The following is a 24,103-nucleotide window of genomic DNA, read 5'->3' as shown; positions in this document are numbered from 1 at the left end:
ACTGTTGCCAAGGCGGTTTCTTGAGCCCTTTCCTCTTTGGTGTCTTGGCAAGCCGTGCGGCCACTTCGAGTGCTGCTTTGCAGTACAAATCCGAAAGCCAAGCAGACCCTCAGAGCCCGCAGAGGGTACCTTACACCGAGGAGCTACTTAGAGCAGGGAGGGCGGGCATTCTAGGACTCTGGACGTTAGCCCTTGACTGCTCGAGAACCTGCTAAGCTGCATGCCTGCTCTGGACCTAGGGGCTGCCTGACCTAACCTTTGGGTAGGAGGAAGTTATCATGAACAGAGGGCAGCTGTCACTAGGGAACCCACATTCTCCAAGTTAGTGTCTTGCTCTCATGCTTCTTTGATAAAACTGGTTGCGTTCACAGAAGTGTGGGCTGACTTTTCTACTTAGAAGACAATTTTAAGTAACTGAAAACAGTAAAGAAGTTTTAAATCATTTATTTATTTATTTTTGGTTTTTCAAAACAGGGTTTCTTTGTATAGTTCTGGTTGTCCTAGAACTTGCTCTGAAAACCATGCTGGCCTCGAACTTAGAGATCTGTCTGCCTATGCCTCCTCAGTGCTAGGATTAAAGGCATAGGCCTTTGAAGTTTAAAATTCTAAGATTATTCTGCCTGTAATCCCGGTCCCCCAACAAAACCAAATGAGTTTCCCAGCAATAGCCAGACATCATACAGTGGAATAAAGGGCTTTTTTTTGGTTATTTTTGTTGTTGTTTTATGGACAAACCACACCTCTCATAGCAGGTCACATTTGAGCTTGAACAGATAAGGAACATGGGTCAAAGTTTGAGAGGCCACACACCTTTCAGTCATTGTTGCATTTGGTAAGTTCATATCTTTTATAAAATTCTGAATCTAACTATTTTTTAATTTTTTAAAAAGTGTGGGGCTGGAGAGATGACTCGGTGGTTAAGAGTATGTACTGCTGTTCTAGAGGACTCAAGTTTTATTCCCAGCAACAACATCAGGCATCTCACAACTGCCTGTAACTCCAGTTCTAGGGATCTGAAGCCTCTCAACTCACAGGTACATGTACAAACCCACACAGGACATGGACACACACACTATTAAAATTAAATATAAATTTGAAGTGTTAGGCTGAGGCTGGTAGGAAGATCACTTGAACCCAGGAGTTAGGTTAGCCTGAGCAATATAGCAAGATTTTTTTATTGAACAAAAGAGAAGGAAGAGGAGAAGAGAGGGAAGAAAAACAGTCAATTATTATCTTAAGACTTTGATAACTGCTTCAGAGAAATTAAGCTGGGGTGGTGGCATATGCCTGTAATCTCCACACTCAGGAGACTGTGGCAGAGATCTAGAATATGAGACAAGTCTGGGTTGCATAGCAGGACCCTATCTCAGACTGCAGGAAGATTTGCTTGGTTGACATTGAGAGAGCAGAGTTATATCCTCTCCCTCTGAACAACTGACTCTACACCTTACAATCTGATGGAGCACGTTGAATGTCCTACCACTTATGTTTAATAAACTCTTACAACAGATACACCCTAAAGACACTAAGTAAATGAAAGAGAATAGAATCATAACAGTGATTTCTATTTACCACTATCATTTTCATTGGCAAATGTGATATCCTCTGCTGCTGATACTCTATTTGCCTATGAGGGCCGATCCCTCCATCCTTTCTTCTGACCCAGCTTCCAAATGGGCCCTCTAGTTCCTATCATGCTCACATTCACCACAGCTCATTTACAGGCCTGCTTCTACCTCCACCAGCATATATGCCCTGATCCTGCCACCCCAGGGCAGACCCTAATCCAGTAGATAAAAAATCCTGCTGAGACTGGCCTTCCAGAATGGAACCTCAGCCTGCTAGTTCCACCAAAGCAGGGCTTCCAGTCTTCTAGATGCAGTGTTTCAGAGAGATGATTTATGATGATAGCCTGGGACAGTAATTATCGGGGACTATGGGGGCCCAGCCCCTCAATAGTCCCCTCCCAGGGTCTGGGAAGAATCTACAACCAGCTGATAATTAATCTTTGATGAAAAGAAATGAATCTATGTGCACGAAACTCCTTAGTTCATACACTTTATTATTCTGTGATAGTTCTCTCTCTACACAGCTTCTATTCTGCTCTCATGTCTAGCTCCTTTCTTGCCTGATTTCTCTCTATATTTATCTACTGTCCCCTCTAGGTTCTATCTTAATTCCTTCATCTAGTTCTGTCTCTTCTAGGTTCCCATCTATCTAGTTCTTTCCCCTTTCAGCTCCTCTCCCATCTCCTTCTCTCTCATCTGGCTCTTCCTCATCTTGTTCTTCCCCATCTGGCTCTTCCTCATCTTCCATCTCGTTCTTCTAGTCCTCTCTTCTAGCCCTTCAATCTAGTTCTTCCCCATCTCAGTTTGTTCCTCTCAAGTTCTTACCCATCTAGTTCTTCCATTCTCTTTTCTCTTCTCCCTCCTGTGCCCTGGAAGTTCCGGTATATAAAGGGAGGGTCCGAGCTAAATTGTGTAAAGCTATTACTTAACGTCCACCTCTCCTAGGCAGTGTCTCCTTGTGGAATTTACCTTAAGTCAGGAGACTTGCCTGTGGGCTGCTATCATTGTTAGTCCTCAGAAGTTGGGCGCCCACCTGGGTGGTGTTTCCTGTAGTCCTTGAAAGTGGCTAAGGGAGATATCTGATTCCAGAGAAAGCCTTTCCAGGTATTCTCCAAATACCTGGAATGTGTGTGTCCAGAGAGTGATCAATCCACACTGTTAGCCCTTCTTAGGGAAAAGTCAATTGGGAAAACTATGAAGGCACACGTGATTTTCATAACAGAAGACAGCTGATATATAACAAGCCAAGTAACACCAAAAACTCCTTGAGATTTGGCTTCCTCTGGAGGAATTCCCTGATTCCTCCAGGTAGTGACTTTGCCATAACCAGCTGAGTTCTTATGATATATTCCTGCGGCCTGCAGCAAGTAATGGCTTGGTACTGAACCCAAACTTTCTTATTAACTGAAGTAGCTCATATTCCTACTTGAGAGTTGTTTTTAAGTAAATAGTTACTTGCTTATGGTGACCTCAAATCAGCCACTCTGGTCAGATGGACCTGCAGACTACCAAGCTGAGAGTCCTCACAGAGGCCCTGAAGTTGACTCCATTGATACACATCTTCCAGGATCATGTGGGGTCGTCATGGGAGTGGCCTTGATCCCGGCTCTCAGATACTCTACCTTTTTAAAGTCCTTGGATGTGCTGGGAGGTGCTGTGGGTGGGCCCCTTAGGAATTGTCTATCCAGAGCTCAGAAGCCTTTGTGGCAGATGTGACTGGTTAGAACTGAGAGGAGAGGTGAAGTTCCAGGCCTTGGAAGCACAGAGCAGCCCATGGCTCCAGCCTCCACCGAGCAGAACTGCACATGTGCAGTTACATGGATTCTAGTTCCTTCCTGCAGCATCTCAGGCAGGCTGCTGTCACCTGTTGGAGTAAAGGCAGGAGAGATGAGGTTGGGGGGGGGGTCTTTTTCTTTATTATTTTAATTTGGATGAAGATCTCTTTTAAGTTTTATTTTTATTATTTTAGTTGTATGAAGGGTTGTGTGCATGTGAGTACAGGTTCCCCATTGAGGTGTTGTATCTCCCAGGCTAGAGTCAGAGACAGTTGTAAGCTGCCTGATATAAGTGCTAGAACTGAATTCAGATCCTCTGCAAGAACAGCAAGTTCTCTTAGCCCCTGATTCATCTCTCTAGCCCCTGAGGGCTACATCTTTAAAAAGCTTTCTGGTTGCAAGACCATATATAATTGCAATGAGCTAACTGGCTTTTGTGATAGGAGCAGTTGGTGATTATTCTTGCCCTACTTCTACCCAGAAACTTCACAACTTCCACAACACTGTCTCAAATGGGTCCTGCTCCCACCTGAAAGCTGGGACAGCCATAGCTTGGCTTCTGTCTGTTACCCCTATCTCACCACACTCCCCTCCAAGGGAAAATACGACATTAATTGGTCTCTCTCTCTCTCTCTCTCTCTCTCTCTCTCTCTCTCTCAAGATAGAGTTTCTCTGTGTAGCCCTGGCTGTCCTAGAACTAGCTCTGTAAACCAGGCTTACTTCCAACTACAAGATCTGCCTGCCTCTGCCCCTTTTTTTCTGTTTTAAAAATTGGCATGGTGGCACACATCTTTAATCCCAGCTCTAGGGAGGCAGAAGCAGGCTGATGTCTGAGTTTGAGGCCAGCCTGATCTACAGAGAGTTCCAGGACAGCCAAGACTATACAGAGAAACTTGTCTCAAAAAACAAAAAACAAACAAACAAAAAATGGTCTTAAGCTAGTCTTGGTGGCACTCCCCTTTAATCCCAGCACTGGGAGAGGCAAGTGGATCTTTAAGTCCCAGGTCAGGCTGGTCAGCGTTTTGAGCTCCAGGTCATCCAGGACTACATAGAGAGACCCTGTCTCAAAAATAAATAAATTTTAAAAACAAAATAAAATACTTGTTTTATTTTTTATTTTTTGGTTTTTCGAGACAGGGTCTCTCTGTGTAGCTTTGCGCCTTTCCTGGAACTCACTTTGTAGACCAGGCTGGCCTCGAACTCACAGAGGTCTGCCTGCCTCTGCCTCCTGAGTGCTGGGATTAAAGGCATATACCACCACCACCCGGCTGTTTTATTTTTATGTTACACATTTCATGTGTATGTGGGTGTTTGTATGTACTATGTGCATACAGGTATCAAGGAGGCCAGAAGAAGATGTCATATCTCATGTAATTGGAGCTACAGGTAGTTGTGAGCTGCCTGACATGGGTGCTGGGAACTGAACCCAGGTACTTGGCAAGAGCAGCAAGTGATTTTAACTGCTCAGCCATTCCTCCAGCCCCACATTTATTTTCTTTCTTTTTTTTTTTAAAAGAATCTTTTTTTTTTTTAAAGATTTATTTATTTACTATGTATACAGCATGTATGACTGCAGGTCAGAAGAGGGCACCAGATCTCATTACAGATGGTTGTGAGCCACCATGTGGTTTCTAGGAATTGAACTCAGGACCTCTGGAAGAGCAGGCAGTGCTCTTAACCTCTGAGCCATCTCTCCAGCCCTATTTTATTTCTATTTATGTGTATGCGTGTACATCTGTATGTGAGTATGTATAGATGAGTGCAGGGGCCCTAGAGGGAAGAGAGTTACAGGTGATTGTGAGCTGCCTGGTGTGGGTGCTGGAAACCATACTTGGTACTCTTAACCATCTATGAGCTCTGAACCATCTCTCCAGCCCCTTCTTTTTTTAATTTGTGTGTCATGCTAATCTTCTCCACATTGTTCCAATTTTAGGATCTGTGTTGCCAAAGCAAGAACCTTTTTCCTCCCCTTTGGCTTTTTTTTTAAGTGAAATATTCTCTTTTTTAATGATTTATTTTTATTTTATGTGCATTAGTGTTTTGCGTGCATGTGTGTCTGTTGGATTCCCTGGAACTGGAATTACAGACAGCTGTGAGCCACCATGTGGGTGCTGGGAATTGAACCCAGGTCCTCTGGAAGAGCAGCCAGTGCTCTTAACTACTGGGCCATCTCTCCAGACACCACCACCCCCACTTTGTTTTCAGACAGGGTTTCTCTGTGTAGCCTCAGCTGTCCTGGAACTCTCTCTATAGACAGGCTGGCCTGGAACTCACAGAGATCCTCCTGCCTCTGCCTTCCGAGTGCTGGGATTAAAGGTGTGTGCCACCACCATCCAGCCAGAATTTTTTTTTTTTTCAGTGAAAGGAGCACTTCCATCTCAGGAAAAAGCAGGAGAGACACAGTTATTGCATCTGAGCTTCACGTTTCCTACACTGTCCTATGTTCCCCAGCAGGAGGCTACATTTCTGGGGGTTTAACAGCCTTTTATTGCTGATACTATAGAACTGGCCCAGCTCCAAGGTGGTAGTAGCTATACTGAGTAGTCTTTAACTGCACAGCCACTCTTGAACAACTGACTTCCTGGGGAACTAGACTCCAGACTATCCCACCATCTGGCCTTCTCACAAACAGCTTTATTCAAAGAACTTAAAAGCTAGAGAGCCAAGACCCTCATCAAGAACAGCATGCAGGTTTTAGCACTACTACCCTCTGCAGTGTGAAGTGGCCACAAGTACATGGGTGCTAGCGCTTACAGCAGCCTACCCTGAGGTCTCCTCATCATATCCAGGATATTCTCAGTCCTGCCCACCAGCTTCCTAGGTGCTTCATTTCACATGGATCTCAACCAGGAGCAACCACAGAATAGCCCTTTCTGGTGTTCTGGCACATATTGAGAAACAGAATGGCCATTATGGCCCATATGTTAAGTTTTGGGTGGAATCTGCCACTGCTCATCATCCTAGACACTGAGAGAATAGAGTTGGAGTCAGGGGAAGCAGAGGGTAGTGTGTGTGTGTGTAGCAAACAGCTCATAGGAAAATCTCATCCCACTAAATTGTTTCCTGGGGCTGGCAAGATGGCTCGTCAGATAAAGACGCTTATCACACAGCCTAGCAACTGGAATTTAAACTCTGGAATCCATGTAAAAGTGGAATAAGAGAACCAACTCCATAAAGTTGTCTCTGATCTCCATATGTGGACTGTGGCAGTCCACATACATATACACGCACAATATACATGCACAATAATAAATAAAATTTAAAATCTATTTCCTGTAGACTTCCTCAGGGCCTGCAGTATATACTAAATATATACTAAATTCTGTAATAGTGAAATGTATACTAAATTCAGAGACTTAAGACATGCTTAGGACAATGGAAGGGCAGATCCTCTGAGATGAGGACTGTAGTAGAGGCGTTCCATGGTATGTAAGTGGAGTGCAAGCTTTCACCTCTACCACCTGGAAATAGATGGTGCTGGCATTAGGTCCAGATGAGCTTATACCAAGGATTTGTGGAGAGTGGACTCTGGCTATCAGATATGTTGCTCCTGCCCATTCTACTTCCTCAGGATAGTGGGTATATTTTGAGTGAGCTCTGTCACTCAGATTCTTGTGAGTTTTAGCTGTCAGCGGAAGCTACCATAACCACTAAGAAATGACCCTCTGGTACTCTTCTGCCATCTATTTAGTGTTCTGTAAACCAGGCCTGGAGACTCAGTATGGAAGGGAAACTGCTCTCTTCAGTGGCCAATACACGCTGACCTACAATCATCTTACAGAACAGAATGGGAAACACAAATAGCTTGGAGGAACTTTTGTGTTTTAGGGGGGTATGGGGTAAACATGCCAAACCTGAATCTTTGTCCTGAATGCAGATAGCCTCAGACCCTGGACTGGTAACTGAGGTCAGAGGAAATTGATCAATAGGTAAGAATGTGGGCATGAAGCCTGTAGGTGCATACACAGGCTTCCTGGGCCTAACAAGGGGGCATGGAGAGGTAATCCATCTCCACCTCCACCACCACCACCACCACCACCACCACCACCACCACCACCACCACCAGAGGCTTCTGTTCCACCAGCAGACTAGGGCCCTGTATCTAAAGCATCATCACAAAAGCAGCTACCTCCCACAAATGCACAACACATTCAGTGCATGGGCAGTGTTCCTTTGGATGTCAGGGTGAGCCCTACAATGCCCTCTCAGGTTCTTGGGAAATGGTGGTACGCAAATTCTCAAGAAACCCACCACTGCTTGGCTCAGACACAATGTAGGCCCCAAAGCGCACCCCACATCTCTCAATGCTTTTGGCTCCTAGGACTCGCTAGAGTAGCCAAAGTAGTGCAAGGAGGGTATGTAAGTAGAGGGCTGGGCAGTAGACTGTGGACCACAGGCTGTGATGGGGACTACCCTGTAAAGCTCGGCCTCCTGTCCTCTGAGTTGTAACAGCAGCAACTTGAATTACTTCAGACTCCTCCCAAAGTAGATCCTGGGCTGCGGAAGTGAGGCCCTGGTACACAGATGACAACGAACACAGAGGGGCGGCAGGCCGAATGATCAGAGTACAGGTGCTGCAGACCTGCCTCCCTTCCTCCCCAGACACAGCAAACACTGTACAGCCAAACTTCATGCTGCCCACACGTGTACACCGTTGGGGAGGGTTTGGGGGGGGATTTTTTTTTTTCCTTTTCAAGACAGGGTTTCTGTGAAGCCATGGCTGTCCTGGAACTCACTCTGTAGACCAGGCTGGGCTCGAACTCACAGAGATCCACCTGTCTCTGCCTCCTGAGTGCTGAGACTAAAGGTGTGCACCACCACCACCCGGCTTGAAAAATAAAGCATTTTAATGAGACTGCAGGCACAGTTTATAATTGACTTGACTGTATTTTAGAGTCTGGGTCGTTAGTGGGGAAAAAGACGAAGTAAGCTTGGGTTGGGGCTAGTGATTCTGGGAGGAGAGGCTCTGTCTACATAAGGACTCGAGGGGAAGCCTGTTTCTGACTACCTTTAGCTGTCTGTCAGAAGCCCCAGGGTAGGAGGTCACACAGAAGGTAGCTCACCAGCGTGACCCCTTGGGGTTCGATGTTGCAGAGTCCTTGGAGTGAGCCTGTCCTGGGGAGTGTTGTTTGTTCCTGTCCCTTATGAAGCTCCTACACTAGCCTCTCTTAGAGCCTGTCATAGCAGGGGGTCTCCTATCCCCAAAGTCTTAAATGCCAAGGTCTTATCCCGTTCCTGCGAAGAAGAAAAGACTGCATCCCAGGCACTGATAACGGGACCTAGTGCAGGTCCCGGGCAGGAAGGCAGGGCCAGTGTCCCTGACAGGTCCTGGCCTCCAGGCTGGTAGAGGATCCTGACAGAAACCACTTGGCAACATCATCAGCCTCCCAATACTCCTCCCTAGCCTTCCTTTCCCTCAGGAGATTTGGGAATCCTTCCTGCAGCAGTCTCTCCTCCCTTTCTTCCACCACTTTCTATGCACAGACGGGACCTGAATGGTCCTGGGCACTTCCTCCAAGCCATGTGGAGTCCTCGCCACCAGAGGGCCCGGTCTTCGGCACAGGTATAAGATCCTGTGGCCTCCTCCCCTGAATGCTTGTCCTGAATCTTATGTCCTCAACCTGCCCTCAGACACTGTCCATCTCCCCGCCAAATGCTGCCCAGAGACCACTGTGTGCAATTCCACTGGCAACCGGAGAGGATTGCCATCGCGCGTGCTGCTACCAGGCTTGCCACTGGGTTTCCGGGAGTCAAGCGAGGACGGTGCCCAGCATGACCAGTAGGAAAACGACTGGAGGAGTCACGCGGGTCAAAGGCAGGACCTGCACCCTATCTCCCCACCCCTCCACCCCATCCCACCCCCGAGAAAAACCTCGGTTTCGGCAGCGGCAGCCCCTCCCTCACTGGGCTAGGGAAGAGGGACTCTCGGGTGGGCGGAGCAGGCAGTTCACGGCTCTGGAGGTCTGGCCTCCGGCCGCACAGACTGCGGGACGCGGGTCCGCTCGCCGGAGGCCGTACAGGCCTTAGCCGATAGCGCCCTCTCGCGGCCAGAGCGGAAGGCGGCAGTCACAGTCACCAGGTAAGTCGTGCCGGGTGTCAGGCCCTGGATAGTGGTGCTGTTGTGGCCAGGAGGCACCTCCACGCGCTGCAGGGAGCCGCCCCGCAGAGGCCCGAGCTGTATATGGTAGCCGAGAGTGGAGTCCGGGCCAAGCGCGGGGGCCCAACTTATGCGGAGGCTGCGCGGCCTGGTATGAGAGATGATGATGCACTCTGGCCCGGCCTCCTCTGCGGAGGAAGAGGGTGGTTGATTGAAGGGGCACCCCTGCATGCCACCCTGCCCTCCCATGAGGTACCCCTGCTTCACCTTGCAGCGTGCGTACTCGCACGTGCTGGGGCCTCAGGAGGCGCACGTTGGACTCAGGCAGCAGCGCTACTTCATAATCTGTGTCCGGGTTGAGATCGGTCCAGATCCAGCTGGTGGCATTCCCTGGCAGCTGTTGGCGTCTTGTGGCTGCCAGTTTGTCACTGGGCACCAGCTCCAGCACGTAGTAACCAGAGTCTGCTGTCAGCAGGGGCGGCCAGGACAGGCGGAAGCCATTGGACATAACCTCCGAGGCACGAAGCTGCTGTGGCTGCATGGCATCTAAGAACGGGACAGTGCTGGGGTCAGGGAACAGAAGTGGTCTTCTCTGTGTCACCGAGTGGGGCTCTCACTGATCTGGAGAGGACCCGAAGATTGGAGCCCTGGTAAGACCGGTGAGGCCTTCTGCTAAGAAGAGGCAGGAGCCAGGTGGTTATTCACTAGCAGCAGGTGCTAATGACTAAAGACTCTGGGCTAGTGGAGGAACAGAGTACAGTCCCCAACTCCAGGCCCCATCATAAACTTTCCTGCCTATTTATTTCATCCTTAAATTCAAACCTGTAAGATATAGTGGCTACTCCTCACAAAAAAGCAACCTGAATGAGGGTCTCTCCAAGGCTGCAAGGTCCACAGTATTATCTAAGAACAGAGGACCAGCCCCCCAAGACTGAGTGGTCAGCACAAAAATCTGTTGTGAGCCATAGTCTGAACAGTTGTGAAGGAGGAAAACAGATCAGAGGCTGCAGCCAGGAGATGTGAGACTAGGTGTTAGTGGCACCTAGAACAATGCAAATGTGGTAACCCTGGGAGCTGCTGGACCTAGGATTAGGGAGAGAGTGAGACCTTCCTATACAAGAGAGTGGAAAGGGGGACTCCAGAATGGGCTCCTGGGCTTATGACAACAAACACATGGTCAGCCATCTGATCAGTATTCACACAAGGCTGGGTAGGCACATCCAGACCTTGGCTTTCTTCCTTGATGAGGTGGGGTGCTGTTTGGTCAGCTGGGCACTCACTTTCCTGCCCAGCCTCCCATCCAGATTCTGACCTTAGCTACAGGTGTCCCACCCTAGTATTTATTTCTGATGACAGCCTTTTCTCCTTCCCCCTCCAGGTTCATCTGGGCCTCTTGGCCCAGGAGCTACCAGGTGATGTCCCTGAGGAATCTCTTGAGGCAGACCTTTCACCCTTTGCAACCAACAGACCAACCCCTTCCTGTTTAGTGTAGATGATTAATCCATAGTAAGAGACTTGGTAAGAACGCTACCCTGGAGTAATAGCATTTTTCAGTGCCTACCACAGGCTAAGCCAACCAACGGGCCCTTCGTCTCTAGCCCCTTCTCTTTGGGAGATCAGCTTTGGAGGTCCAGAAGAAAGGTGGTGCTAAGCTCCTAGAGTGTATTCCCTGTTCTGGCTTCCCCAGCAGTCCCCACAATGGACCAGAGTGAAAGAAAACCAGCTCAAACCCCTCCCTGACTATGGCTCCCTACCATGGAATATGTAGAGCCTGAACTCTGTAAGAGACAATCCCTGACCTACTTGGCTCTCCTTTCTCCAGGAATGGTGGGCCTGGCAAGCCATTTGGCCCCTGGACACACACAAAGGCACATGATGCCACAGACAGAGACCCCTGGGGGAGCCTTGGACCTCCTTTATCTGTACTAAGCCCCTTCACATACACTCCACCCAAAGTAGCCCTCAGTTCATTGGCCTATACATGCCAGGGAGTCCCATCTTGAAGTGGTCACTCAGACCTGCCATAGTCCCTTTATAGCCCAGACGTCAGGGTACATGAAGGCACCCAGAAAGAGTGTGTTCCTGGACGGTATGAAGAGAACATGTGGATCACCTCCCCACTGCTGTATCCACAAGGGCATCAGGCTCATGAGTTTCCCCTGATGTCTTAGCCCAGATCCTCCCCCTGTCGTTGGCTGTCAGCTTGGGATTCACAGGCCCTGGCTCTTCCCACCTACCAGTAATGGAGTCCCGAAGTTCTGGGGCAATGATGTGAAGGTCATCCACATCCACAAAGTGTAGGTGCTTCTCAGCGGGAGTTGAGGCAGCTGCCAACAGCTCCAACAGGTTACCCCGGCCAGTGCTAACAATGAAGATGGTGACACCCAGGTCCTTGAGCTCCTGCATAGGAGGGCCCACGGGGTCACTGGAGCCGCCATCTGTCACCCACACCAGTACCTTTGGAACCCCTAGCCGGGCACCTGCTACTTCAGCAAACAATTGCTCTTTGGCATAAGCCAGTGCCAAGCCTGTATTGGTGTCACCCATACGTTGGGATGCAACACGTACGGCATCCTGTACAGCCTGGCCTGAACTGTATTGGTCAAAAGTAAACTCTGTGTATGGCTGACTCCCCACATGCACCAGGCTAGCACGCACAGCCCCAGGGCCAAAAGGCATTGCAGACACCAGCTGCCCCACAAATTCCCGAACTCTTGAGAATTCATAGTGTGACACACTGGCTGAGCTGTCCAGCAGGAACAACAGGTCCCCCTGGGGGGCTGATGCTGTGGCACCTAGAGGAAAAGACAAGGGTTCAGTCCAGGTGGTAGCTCCCCAAACAGTCCCATGCCCAGGGCAGGACCACCCCCAAAGGCCTGGACTTCCCTGAAGCATATGCTTGCCTTTGCCCAAAGATACTGGTAGTAGAATTCCCAGAATGGGGTTATTAGGCAACAAAAGGCCCACACTCTCCAGTGGTTCCCGACTGTACAAAGGCCATTTTCCCAGGACACCCTGGGCTGCCCTCATGTTCCTTATACAAGTGCTGATACTGTCCTCAATAGATACTGCATGCAGGTGGAGCCAGGGGCTCAGGCCTAGGTCTGAAGGGACCTGCGTCACATGCATTGCTCTCCTTAGACTTAATTTTCAGAAGGGCTACCTCCAGGATGGAGCTAAGCTAGGTAGCTCAGTTTCCAGGTGAAGCCATGGGCTCTGAGCATGCACAGCAATGCAGACAACAGGGGAGGATGGGAGAGCAAAAGTGAAGGGATGGGAAGACAAAACACTGTACAGCCCTTCCCACCCATCATATGGCCAGGCTGGAATCCTGACCCCAGTTACAGATGACATCACCCCTCCCCGCCTCTATCCTTCATTCTCTGCTTCATTTGTACCAAGAAAGCAGGATATATCCACCCGAAACGGCCTGAGGGCCCAACCATTATCTAGTGAGCCTCTCCTTTTATTGCGGTTTCTTCCAGCCGGTGATACTGATCAGTACTCAAGGTACCTACCGATGAGACCTTCCATCCCTAAGTCTCAAGTAGACAGGGGCTCTCAGGGTGCTTGAATTCTAATCCTGGCTTTGAGGCTTCCCCCTCATTGTGGGACCATTCCAATCTTCTTACCTCCTTTCTACTGAGGGACCTTTCAAAGGTAAGGAAACTGAGGCAGGGAGGCCTCTTAAACATCTTTCTTCACTATCCAGGCCTGAGGGGCGGGGCGGGACGGGGCGGGGCAGACTGTGGCCTCCGCGCTCTATGTCCAGTGCTGGCTCAGTTGAGTCACCAAGTGCCTGGGAGCGCCCACCACAGGTGGCTAAGGGTGCAGCCGTGTGCCCCACCCGCTCCCCCGGCCTTCCCGCCCACTCGTCCCGCGGCTGCACCTGGACACTCCTGACCCGCGTGGGCCGCAGCCGATGGGCTGTCAGGAATTGGAATCCGGGTTCCACCACACTTACTGCGCTCTACGCTGCTCCGCGCCAGTGCCAACCGCAAACTCAAAGCCAGGCTGAGCGCAGTCCAGAAGAGCATCGTGCATGGAGTGGCGGGCTCTTGACCGCAGCTGGCAGCTAACTTGCCCTCCTACCGTGAGGCAGGCCCACCCACCTCTGAGAAGCCACACCCACTTTCGTGGCCACGCCCCTGGTTGGGAGGTGCGTGCACTCTGTCGCGCGCTCAAAGGCCAATCTGCACGGACTGCATAGCGATGCGCGTCTCAGCGGTCCCAGACTTGCGATGACACGCAACAGCCACAAAAGCACATACATGTGGGCATGCGCTGACATTCTCATCTCTCTTTTGCAGGCTGTGATAATGTGTCGTCTATATTCTTCACCTCTCTCTCTAAGACAGCCTTAGAAGTGGGGCTATACAAAGAAGCAACTTTCCTTCAACAAGGACCCAGCTTGACTACAAGCTGGAGGAGCAGCAGGTTTTCTCTGATGACTGACCAGTGAGGACACTGTCTTTAGAAGAGACAAGATCATATAAGAAACTTCTTACAGAATGGAAAGCCCCGCCTTTCCAGCACTCTCACCCGAATTCTTGGAGGAAAAGACATGAGGGGAAGCCAGGCAGTCAGAAGCTATTCTGTGTGACCATGGTGACCTATTGCTTTCCTATACACTACCCAAATGGGGTCCCAGGGCTACGCCCAGGTCAGACCTCAGCAGGACCAGAGACCCACTGATGATCCAGAGCTGGCTCCTGCAGTCAAAGCCAAACCCAGACTAAAGGACACTGAGCCCTTCAAGAGGGCTGCAAGACTGATGCCCTCCTAAGACGCTTTCCTGTGGAGTAACTATAGTGTTCAGGGTGGAGGCACACATGGGGGGGGGGGTTGTCTGGCAGGATGTCCCCTCCCTTCCCACTCTTGGCAAGAGGATGCTCAGCAGGGAGGACGGATGGGACTCAATGGTTTTCCTTCCTCCATTTCTGGCAGGTGAGACACTGTGGGGCCTTGAGGACTGTGCCTGAGTTTGGCTTTGCCTAAAAAAGGAAGCAATGCGGCTGAGCCTGAGAAGCTTGCTGCAGGAACAAGTAAGAGCTATGTACTGCTGCCCGTCCCCCACCCCCTTGCCGGGAATCTTGGCAGTGGGTGTTGGCTTCACTCCACAGACCTCAGGCCTCTGAATGGACTAGAAAGTGCTTGATGCTTCTGCCTGAGTCTTGAGGATGGGAACAGTGTGTGTGAGTCCCTCAAAGAGTGTGCCTCCCTCCAGCTCCCAATACACAAGGTTGTTGTGGAGATGGCATTGGGAACAAGCAGACGACAGGGGGCAGGGGTCTGGAGGTGGAAGGTGTCCAGCAGAACCATTTTATCTCAGGCTTGCACTGCCAGGGAGCTAGGTCTTGTAGGAAGCAGAGGTTCGTAGCCCTCAGGCCTATAGTCACACCTCAGCCTGCCCTCTTTCCATCCCTTCTGGAAAAAGTGAGCAGATCTTCTTGGCTGTGACTCAGGCCCTTGAGGAAGCAGCTGCCCTCCTTCCTCTGGCCTCATCATCAGACAGAGAGGGCACAAGAGACCCAGTCTTCACCCAGCCCTGTCCAATTTGGGCTACCTGCCTGAATTGAGCTCAGGCCGAATTGCTCCTGCTGCCAAATTCCTTGGGACACCCTTCCCATCATCCTACCCCCTGATCAGCCACCAGAAAAATCTTATCCTTTTGTCTTGTAGTGCTTCCCACTTCCAAAAGACACCCAGACGTCCTAGGGGGATGGACACCAAAAGAAGAACAAACAGAATAGTCCAGAAGCCTTTTCTCTAAAGGGAGATAGGTTTAGGGAAGGAGAAAGGGCAGAAATGTGGTCATAGGCAAAGATAGCCCAGGCCAGGGTGACCTTGACCCCTCAGTCTTCAGTCTCCAGGAACTGCCCCTGACTGTTCCAGTCAACCTAGGAGCCCCAAAGGAAAGACAGCCCTTGATGCTAAGTCTATCCTGCCACAATGGCTTTGGCTCAGAACAGGGAGTCACTGTGTCTTACTTCCTGGAGCAGCTGGCCTGCCCTGTCTGTCTGCAGGCAGGTGGAGGGGTTTCCTGAAACCTAGAGGCACTGCTCTTAGCAGAGTGCCCCTGCTTTCAACCAAGGACCCTAGGGAATGTTCCTTTCCTCCCACAGTCAGGCTTCTGCGGAGAAGAAGGGCCTTTTGTCCACAGATGGCTGTGGTCATGTTCAACCCCGGGGAAAGGGCAGCTCCTGGGGCCTCTGACCTGACCCTTGACCCCACACAAGGACAGAGACGCCTGCCCTGCCCCTGCCTCTCCACCCGAACTGAGCTGCTGCAGTTTGTCATGTTGTTGTTGTTCACGGAGGAACACTGCTGGCTTGCTCACTGACTCATGCTTAGCTGGCTTCCTTATAGCCTCGGATCACTTGCTCAGGTAATGGTACAGCCCATAGTGCATAGTGCTCTGGGTCCTCCTACAACAATTAACACACACACACACACACACACACACACACACACACACACACACACACACAAATCCCCCACAGACCAATTTGATCTGAGGATCCCTCTATTGAAATTTCCTTTTCAGATGATTCTGGGCTGTATCAAGTTAGAGCTAACTAGGATGAGTGCCAAGGGCGAAACTTCTCCCACTTCCACCAGGCTGAAATGCTCTGAAATGTCATTTTTCTTTCTTTCTTTTTTTTGTGGGATTTTTCGAGACAGGGTTTCTTTGTGTAGCCCTGGCTGTCCTGGAACTGGCTTTGTAGACCAGGCTGGCCTTGAACTCAGAGACCCACCTGCCTCTGCCTCCCAAGTGCTGGGGTTAAAGGCGTGCTCCACCATTGTCCCACTTGTCATGTAATTTGTATCTAACATGAAAACCCAAGCACACATCGGAACACAGAAAAAAGAAATGGTGGGAGCAGCTGTTGGAGGTCTGGGGCAGTGGAATAGGGTGAGCCTGGACCCTATGACCCATCTCACAGCAGCAGTCAAGGAGCAGCCAAGAAGGACTCTCAGCTCCTTCCTGCTATCTATTATACTTTCTTCTAGACCAGCTTTGGTAGGTCAAGTTCCAGAGCCTGAGGATTTGGTCTGAAGATCTAGGGTCCTTTTTCACCCTCAGGGACCAGGGCTGACCCCAATCTGCTTTCCTTGCAGCTAGAGTGGCAGGGAAGACAAACGGCTTGGTGAGTAGCCTGAGCATAGGATGAATTCAACCACCCCCTTTATTTACCCAGTCCATCACCCCAGTCTCTGTACTGAGGACACAAGGCACTGGGCCAAACCCTGTCCTCCCAGTACTGCCAAATGAGGACTGAGCAGGAAAGCTCCGTGCTAGCAGAGATGCTAGGTGTTATGATTCAAATCTGAAATGATCCTCAGACTCATGCTTTCAACACTCGTTCCCTAGTTAGTGGTATTTTGTTGGGAGTCCATGAAACTTTAGGAGTCTGTGAGCCTTCAGGAGGGTGTGCCTAACTAAGGACAGGTTTTTGAGGGTTAAAGGCCAGCTACTGGCTCATGTTGCTGCTCGCTGCTTCCTTGTCTGCTGTGATTTGAAGAACCTTCCATTGTTATGGTCTGAGCTGCTCTACCAAGCCTTCCCCACCAAGAAACATCTTGAGACCTTGAGCTAAGGCAAATCTTAAGTTGTTCCTATCAGCTGTACTATTGTGGTCACAGCTACACAAAAGTAACTAATACACAGGGCTACTTGTTTTCCCTGAAAAAGGTGTAATTGTGTGAGATCAGGGAATCAATGGGGACCCTGTGGCAGGAGCTACAAGAAGGATAAACTTAACAAGCAGAGGCAACAGCATGTGCCAAGACCTGGATGGCTGTGGGGAAGAGTACATGTCCGTGGCAGGATGCTCAGGCTAGGACAAAGGAAGCAAGTCAGGCTATGTGGCCTTCAGACCATGGGGAGGATGATGGGATTCTGAGTATTAGGAGAAGATTGGAGGGTGTAGGGGTGAGGCAAGGACAGCTGACTCCATGCTTCTAGAAAAACAGCCATCAGAGATAGACATATGCCATTAGCTGAACAGTAATGCTCCATCTTGACATGAGACCCTTGACAGCTTTGGGTCCTGGCTGGAATGCTTCTGTAAGAAGTCACCCAAGGTTCCTGCCCCATCCCAAGGAAGGTCCAAGTAGTCTTGAAAGGGAGTCTTCCAGCAGTGTGGACCTAAGAGAAGCAGGAGGAGTAGCCTCAGCTCTCAGGGCCAGCACCAGCTCTGCCTGTTCCTATTTGGCAACCTCCAACTCCCGGCTCAGTTCCTGCCTCTACCAAAGCCAACCCACATGCCTGGGAGGAGAGCAAGGCTAGAGCTTAAGCCCAGACCTGAAGCTGGATGGACAAAACTGGCTAAACCCAGGGCCCCTCTTGGCTGGCACTGTCTGAGGGTGTGTCTGCAAATACTTTGTGAATGAATACATAGTTTAAGTAAAGTGGGAATCTCACTGAGCCCAGTCTCTTCACCTGTGGTGATGCCCCCACCCAAAGCATAAGAGGAGTATAGACAGGACACAGCCATACATGTGTGCATACCCTAACCAGGCTCCCTTTTATAAGGCAGGCCCTCAGTTACTGGGAAAGGAGCATCCCCTACGTGGAGGTCTTGGCTAGCTCACCATGAAGTTTAACTTTGTAGCCCTGAGGAAGTGGAGGGGAGGCGGGAGATAGAGACCCTTAGAAGAATGAGGCTTCTCTGGACTTTCAAGCTAGAGTCTAGACATGAAGATCCTAGGTAAGGTTTCTGTCTTGAGCTCATGCTAGGCAAGAGCCGGGAGACAGACACTTGTGGGGCCCAGACAGAGTACTGCCAAGGCAGGAGACAGTAGGCTAGGCAAAGGCCAGTGATTACCTCAGGGAATGGGAAGCAGACATTATGACTGAAGAACCAGCCTCACTCTTCCCTTTAGTCCAAAAGCCCCTTTCCAGGACCTGTCCATATGGTGGTGGAGACGGAAGGTGCCCTTAGGGCCAGGAAGGAGCAATGACCCCAGATCTATCTGTACCTGTGGTGAGCTAGCTCATTTCTTCAGTACCCAGGCTCTACTTCTCTACTAGCGGGCATAGCTGTGTTCTTCACAGCTAAATACAGACCCTAGACCTCTTCCACAAACCTCCTACAGTCTCCACAGTCACTTTCTTTTTCTTTCTTTCTTTTTTCTTTTTTTTTGTATGTGATGCTGTGAATGGAATCTAGGTCATCTCTCTGCCTGACACAAACACCAGGCTATACCCTGCTATTCCCAACTCCATTCACAGCACAATAATGTTTTGTTTTTTGACAGAGTCTTATTTTATAGCCCAGGCTGGCCTCAAACTCACAGCAATTCTTCTGCCTCAGCCTCCCTAGTGCTGAGATTGCAATCATAAACCATCATGCCCTGCAACTGAGTTCCTTTGGAAACATGCCAAGAAAAATAAAATATAATAAATAAGAAGAAAATCTGAAAGATTGGGCTAAAGTAGGTCATCCCACTACCCTCCCTTGGACTTTCCCAGGGCCACCTGGAGGACACCCAAGGCTTCAAGATGGACTTGGGAAGCTGGGAAACACCTTTCAGAAACAGAATGTCTCAGACAGCTGCTATGACAGAGTTCCTCACCCAGCTAGCAGCCACTTAAGCTTAGGAGTTGATCTTTACAGTCACCTCCCAACCCCCACCAGGCCCAGCTGTTGTTTTGACGACTTTGGGGCCAGGCAGATCCAATCCTCAGCCAAGGGCTTCCCAGGAGAGTCTTCATCTTCAACCTCTGGGGGTGGCCAGACTAGCTCCTGGCAGAAGGAGAAGGAAGGAGCCTTATTCCGGAGGAAGCACTCCTGGGCAGCTTGGAAACCAGCTGACTCCGTCACTCTGTCTCATCAGGAAAGAAATCAAAGCTGGACACAGATGAAGGTTGGAAAACCCCAAGACACCCAACAGACCTGAGCTAGCCGCACACTGGGCTATGCTTGAGGCCACAAAATTAGCTCAATCCTAGTCATAGGCTGAGCTCTGACCGTGCTGGTTACAGGCTAAGCCACACTGGCAAAACAGTGTGCTAGATCCTTTAAAGATCTGGGCATGGTAGCATATTCCTGTAATTCCAGTACATGGGAGGCTAAGGCAGGAGGATCATGAGTTCTAGACTAACCTGGATTACATAGATTCATAAAAGTTAAAATAAAAAAAAGTCTGTTACAACTAGATTCCAGGTGAATTATAATGAGCATATTTTTAATGTATTGCTGGGCTTACAAGAACATATATATCTCAAAAGCCACCTCCCAAAATTAAACATTACAAAAACCCAAACCAATGTACCAGCGAGATGGTTCAGGGGGTTAAAGTGCTTGCTACCAACTTTGACAACCTGAGCTCCTTCCTTGGAACCCCCAACTCCTAAGAGTTATCCTCTGATTTACACAGACACATTGTTAAATATGCACTCCCATACATGTACACACACACACACACACACACACACACACACACACACACACACACACGTACTAAGCTGGCCAGTGGTGGCACACACCTTTAATCCTATTACTCAGGAGGCAGAGGCCGGCAGATCTCTGAGTTCAAGACCAGCCTGATTTACAAAATGAGTTCCAGGACAGCCAGGGTTACACAGAGAAACCATGTCTTGGAAAAAAACAAAACAAAACAAAAAATCAGTAACACAAACAGTAAGAAGCAACCAGGATATTGAAGGGAACAGATAGAAAAGTGAATTTTCTGCTGGGCGGTGGTGGTGCACGCCTTTAATCCCAGCACTCGGGAGGCAGAGCCAGGCGGATCTCCGTGAGTTCGAGGCCGGCCTGGGCTACCAAGTGAGTTCCAGGAAAGGCGCAAAGCTACACAGAGAAACCCTGTCTCGAAAAACCAAAAAAAAAAGTGAATTTTCTGAACATAGAGACAGAGAGAAATCCTGAGTTCTAGGGGGAAAGGTGAGTGAGTACTCTATATCAAAGATTATGAAACTAGTACCCTAAAAGGGGCCTAGGTTAACTGTTTTCTTTGTCTCTGGTAGAAACTATCCTAAGACAGTGTCTGGCTTAGGTTTCTATTGCTGTGATAAAACATTACAACCAAAAGCAACTTGGGGGGAAAAAGGGTTTATTTCATTTTATAATTCTCAGGTCACATTTCATCAATGAATGAAATCAAGACAGGACCTGGAGGCAGGAACTGAAGCAAAGGCTATAGAAGAGTACTGCTTATTGGATTATTCCTCATGGCTTGCTTAGACTGCTTCCTTTCTTTCTTTCTTTTTTATTTTCAAGACAGGGTTTCTCTGTGTAGCCTTGGCTGTCCTGGAACTTGACACTCTGTAGACCAGGCTGGCCTTGAACACACAGAGATCTGTCTGCCTCTGCTTCCCAAGTGTTGGGATTAAAGGCATGCACCATCACTGTCTGGCTCAGTCTGCTTTCTTATACTACTCAGAACCACATGCCTAGGGTGACAGGCACCATTGTAGATGATCTTGACCCTCCTACATCAATTATTTTTATTTATTGATTGATTTATTTTTGGTTTTTTGAGACAGGGTTTCTCCTTGTAGTTTTGGTGCCTGTCCCGTCCTGGATCTCGCTCTGTAGACCAGGCTGGCCTCGAACTCACAGAGATCCGCCTGGCTCTGCCTCCCGAGTGCTGGGATTAAAGGCGTGCGCCACCACCGCCCGGCCCACATCAATTATTAATCAAGAAAATGCTCCACAGTCTAGCCCACAGGCCAATCTGGTGGCATTTTCTCAGTTGAGATTCACTCTTCTCAAAAGACTCTGGCTTGAATCAAATTGACAAAAAACTAACCAGGGCAGTTCCTTACAATCATCACAGATATGGGTTGGCATTATAAATTACCAGGACTTTGAGGAAAGGAACTTGGAGGGCTCATTCTGTGGTATAATAAATGATAGAATTCCTGTTTAAAATGCTCAAGGCCTAGCCTGGTATGGTGGCACACATCTTTAATCCCAGTACTTGGGAGGCAGATCCCTAAACTCAAGGCTAGCCTGGTCCACACATGTAAAATTTAAAAAATAAATCTGTGGGCCGAAGTCAGCCATGCCACCCATGCCACCTAGGCACTCTGGGAAGCACAAAGACAACACCACAGCCCTGAGCCCAGCTGGGAGCTATGGGAAGTGATAAGCAAATGGTGGAGTGATGGGAGAGAAGCAAGAAATATGTGGTGGAAAAATGGAAGATAAGCAGTTTGTGCTCTATGAAGTGTGGCAAAACTGGAGACGCAAAGGTGCTTGTTCTTGCTCCTCGGGAAAGGTGAATTGCACTGCCCATCAATTGAGCCAGTAACAAACCCAGGTGCTAGTGAGTCTGTGCCTTCTTCCTTTGAGAAAACTGACCACTGTACAAGTTGCTGTGATTCCCAGAGCTGCATCCTAGCCCAGGAGAAGAGCAGCACCTGCAGAATGGAGACCCACAGCTGACTGGATTTGTCCTGCTGTATTTACTTCTCATCATTGGCCTATTTGTTAATCTCTCGAGCTGGTTGTGGTGGCGGTTCAGCCACGAGATTGAACAACTCTATGTTGAACTACAGTTTTACCGTGCTGTGTCTAACTGGCCAGAAATTTATTTCCTTTGGAAGCTTTGGGTTGGACAACACTTGAAGACACCCAGAGGCCCTGCCTGCTGCCATGCAGTGGGCAAAAAGAAGACACCTAGAGACCCTGCCCAACACATGGCCCGCCCACAGCACAAGCCACTATGATGTGCACGTATGGGGCAGAGAGATGAGAAAGAAAGAGAAGAATGGTTTGAACACTATGATGAGAGGTGGATCTGAAGAAGGTGGAGAGAAACAGCCTGATGTGAGTAGCCTGTGAAGCCACCTGAGACCATGGTGAAATCCCAGCTCATGCTGCCGCTGAGGGCCATGTCTGGGTCCATGACCATGCAGCAGGAGAGGTCTGTGTAGATGTCCATGGCCCATGTCACCACCAAAGGCCTTGTGTATGTCCCTGGTCTGGACTGCCCCCTGGGATCATATTAATATCCAAAAGCTGCACAGAGTTGGCCTCGCCCCTCACTGGCAGCAGCACTAGGGAGAGCGGTCCCTGTACCTCACCTTGGCAGCACAGTAGAGCTGACCCTGATGGTGGGCCCCAAGGCCATGAGAGAAGGAGAGCTGGCCCTGCCCTTCATCTGCCATTTGGTGGCATGGGCAAGGGAGAGGTGTCCCCTAACCCTCACTGCCTGTGGCAGGTGGGAAAGCTGGCCCTGCCCCGCACTAGGGAGAGTGGGCTCTGCACCTTGCCTGCGCAGCACAGTAAAGCTGACACTGTTGTTGGGGGAGGGAGGGCATGAGAGTGAGAGAGCTGGCCTCACTGCCACCTCATCTGCATGAGAGAGGGAAAGATGCCCTTCCTCCAGCTCCCTACCCCTTGCCACCTGCGGCATGACAGCAGGAGAGCTGACTCTGCCCCTCACCAGCTGCAGCACTCAGGAGGGTGGGCTCTGCAACTCACCTGGGCAACACAGTAGAACTGGCTCTGGTGGTGTGGGTGTGAGTAGGCCGGCCCTAAGGGCCTGAGAGCAGGGGAACTGCCCCTGCCCCTGCTGCCTGCAGCATTGGGTGAGCTAGCTGGGGCAGTACTGAAGAGCATGACCTGGTGGTGAGAATGAGGGAGAGCTGGCAGGCTGACCAATCCGGCTACTACCCAGATCCAGAACCAGGGCTATGAGTTGGCCCACCCCCACATCCACCCCTTCTATGAACTGCTGGAGCACGTGAAGGAGCTTGTCCTGCAGACCCAAAGCTGCAGGATCTCCACGACACAGGCAACAACAGGACATCCCAGAGGAGTCCCAGTGTGGACCCAGTATTAACAGTGTAGCAGAAGCCAGAGGCCTCGAACTAGACCAGTGACTCATTGCAATGAACACTTGCAAGCAAAGATATATGGACTTAAAGGGCACACTGTGTGACTCACTGTGACACACTACAGCTTCCATGACGAGTTGGGTTTTTTTCTTTTATATTTTATTTTATTGGGGGGGGTTTGTAAGGGTAGGGGGTGGATACGAAGGGATGGGGAAATGAATGCAATTGGGGTGCGTGATGTGAAATCCACAAAGAATCAATAAAAAGTTAAAAAATAATCATAGTAAATCTTTGCTGCGCAGTGGTGGCACACATCTTTAATCCCAGCACTTGGGAGTCAGAGGCAGGTGGATCTCTGAGTTCGAGGACAACCTGGTCTACAGATCTAGTTCCAGGACAACCAGAAAGAAACCCTGTCTAGAAAACAAAATAAAATAAAACAAAAAAAAATATTAGCTGGGTGTGGTGGTGCACGCCTTTAATTGCAGCACTCAGGAGGCACAGGCAGGCAGATCTCTCAGTTTGAGGCTAGCCTGGACTACAGAGTGAGTTCCAGGACAGCCAGGGCTACACAGAAAAATCCTGTCTCAAACAAACAAACAAAAATTTAAAAACATATCCAGAGCTGAGGATATAGATCAGTGGTAGAGTAATTGCCTAACATGTATAAGGCTTGGAATTCCATCTCAGGACTACTAAAAAAATTAAAATAAGATATTCTAGTTCTAGTATGATGAGAACCTGGAAGGAGGAGGAAGAAGGAGAGCAGGAGGGGGAAGAGGAGGAGGATAATTTATCCATACATAGGAACTTGTGAGTAAAGCTGTAGCCTGCCAAATGCAAAATCTTA

The 24,103-nt window shown here is 49.5% G+C and overlaps 1 protein-coding gene and 1 long non-coding RNA gene across 3 annotated transcripts; one reads left to right on the top strand and one right to left on the bottom strand.

Moving 5' to 3' along the window:
• Window positions 1–8,172: 8,172 nt before the first annotated feature.
• On the bottom strand, window positions 8,173–13,688 carry Vwa1 (von Willebrand factor A domain containing 1). The gene is made up of 4 exons (XM_052715896.1): window positions 13,405–13,688; window positions 11,678–12,235; window positions 9,708–9,986; window positions 8,173–9,628 (listed from the first exon to the last, which is right to left on the bottom strand). Exons 1-4 carry the CDS (start codon window positions 13,475–13,477, stop codon window positions 9,291–9,293), a joined length of 1,248 nt encoding a protein of 415 aa, XP_052571856.1. The 5' UTR covers window positions 13,478–13,688; the 3' UTR covers window positions 8,173–9,290.
• Window positions 9,308–23,439, top strand: LOC128096395 (uncharacterized). 2 transcript variants are annotated; one of them, XR_008213635.1, is made up of 5 exons: window positions 9,308–9,422; window positions 9,916–10,090; window positions 10,819–10,958; window positions 12,926–13,100; window positions 13,751–23,439. It is a non-coding gene; the product is annotated as an uncharacterized LOC128096395 (long non-coding RNA). The 2 variants fall into 2 exon arrangements; XR_008213636.1 differs by lacking the exon at window positions 12,926–13,100.
• The last annotated feature ends 664 nt before the right edge of the window (window positions 23,440–24,103 follow it).

This window comes from Peromyscus californicus, unplaced genomic scaffold, assembly GCF_007827085.1.
Source record: "Peromyscus californicus insignis strain IS unplaced genomic scaffold, ASM782708v3 Scaffold_5__1_contigs__length_169319896, whole genome shotgun sequence".
NCBI classification, from domain to species: Eukaryota; Metazoa; Chordata; class Mammalia; order Rodentia; family Cricetidae; genus Peromyscus; species Peromyscus californicus.
This window is presented reverse-complemented; position numbering and strand designations above follow the sequence as displayed.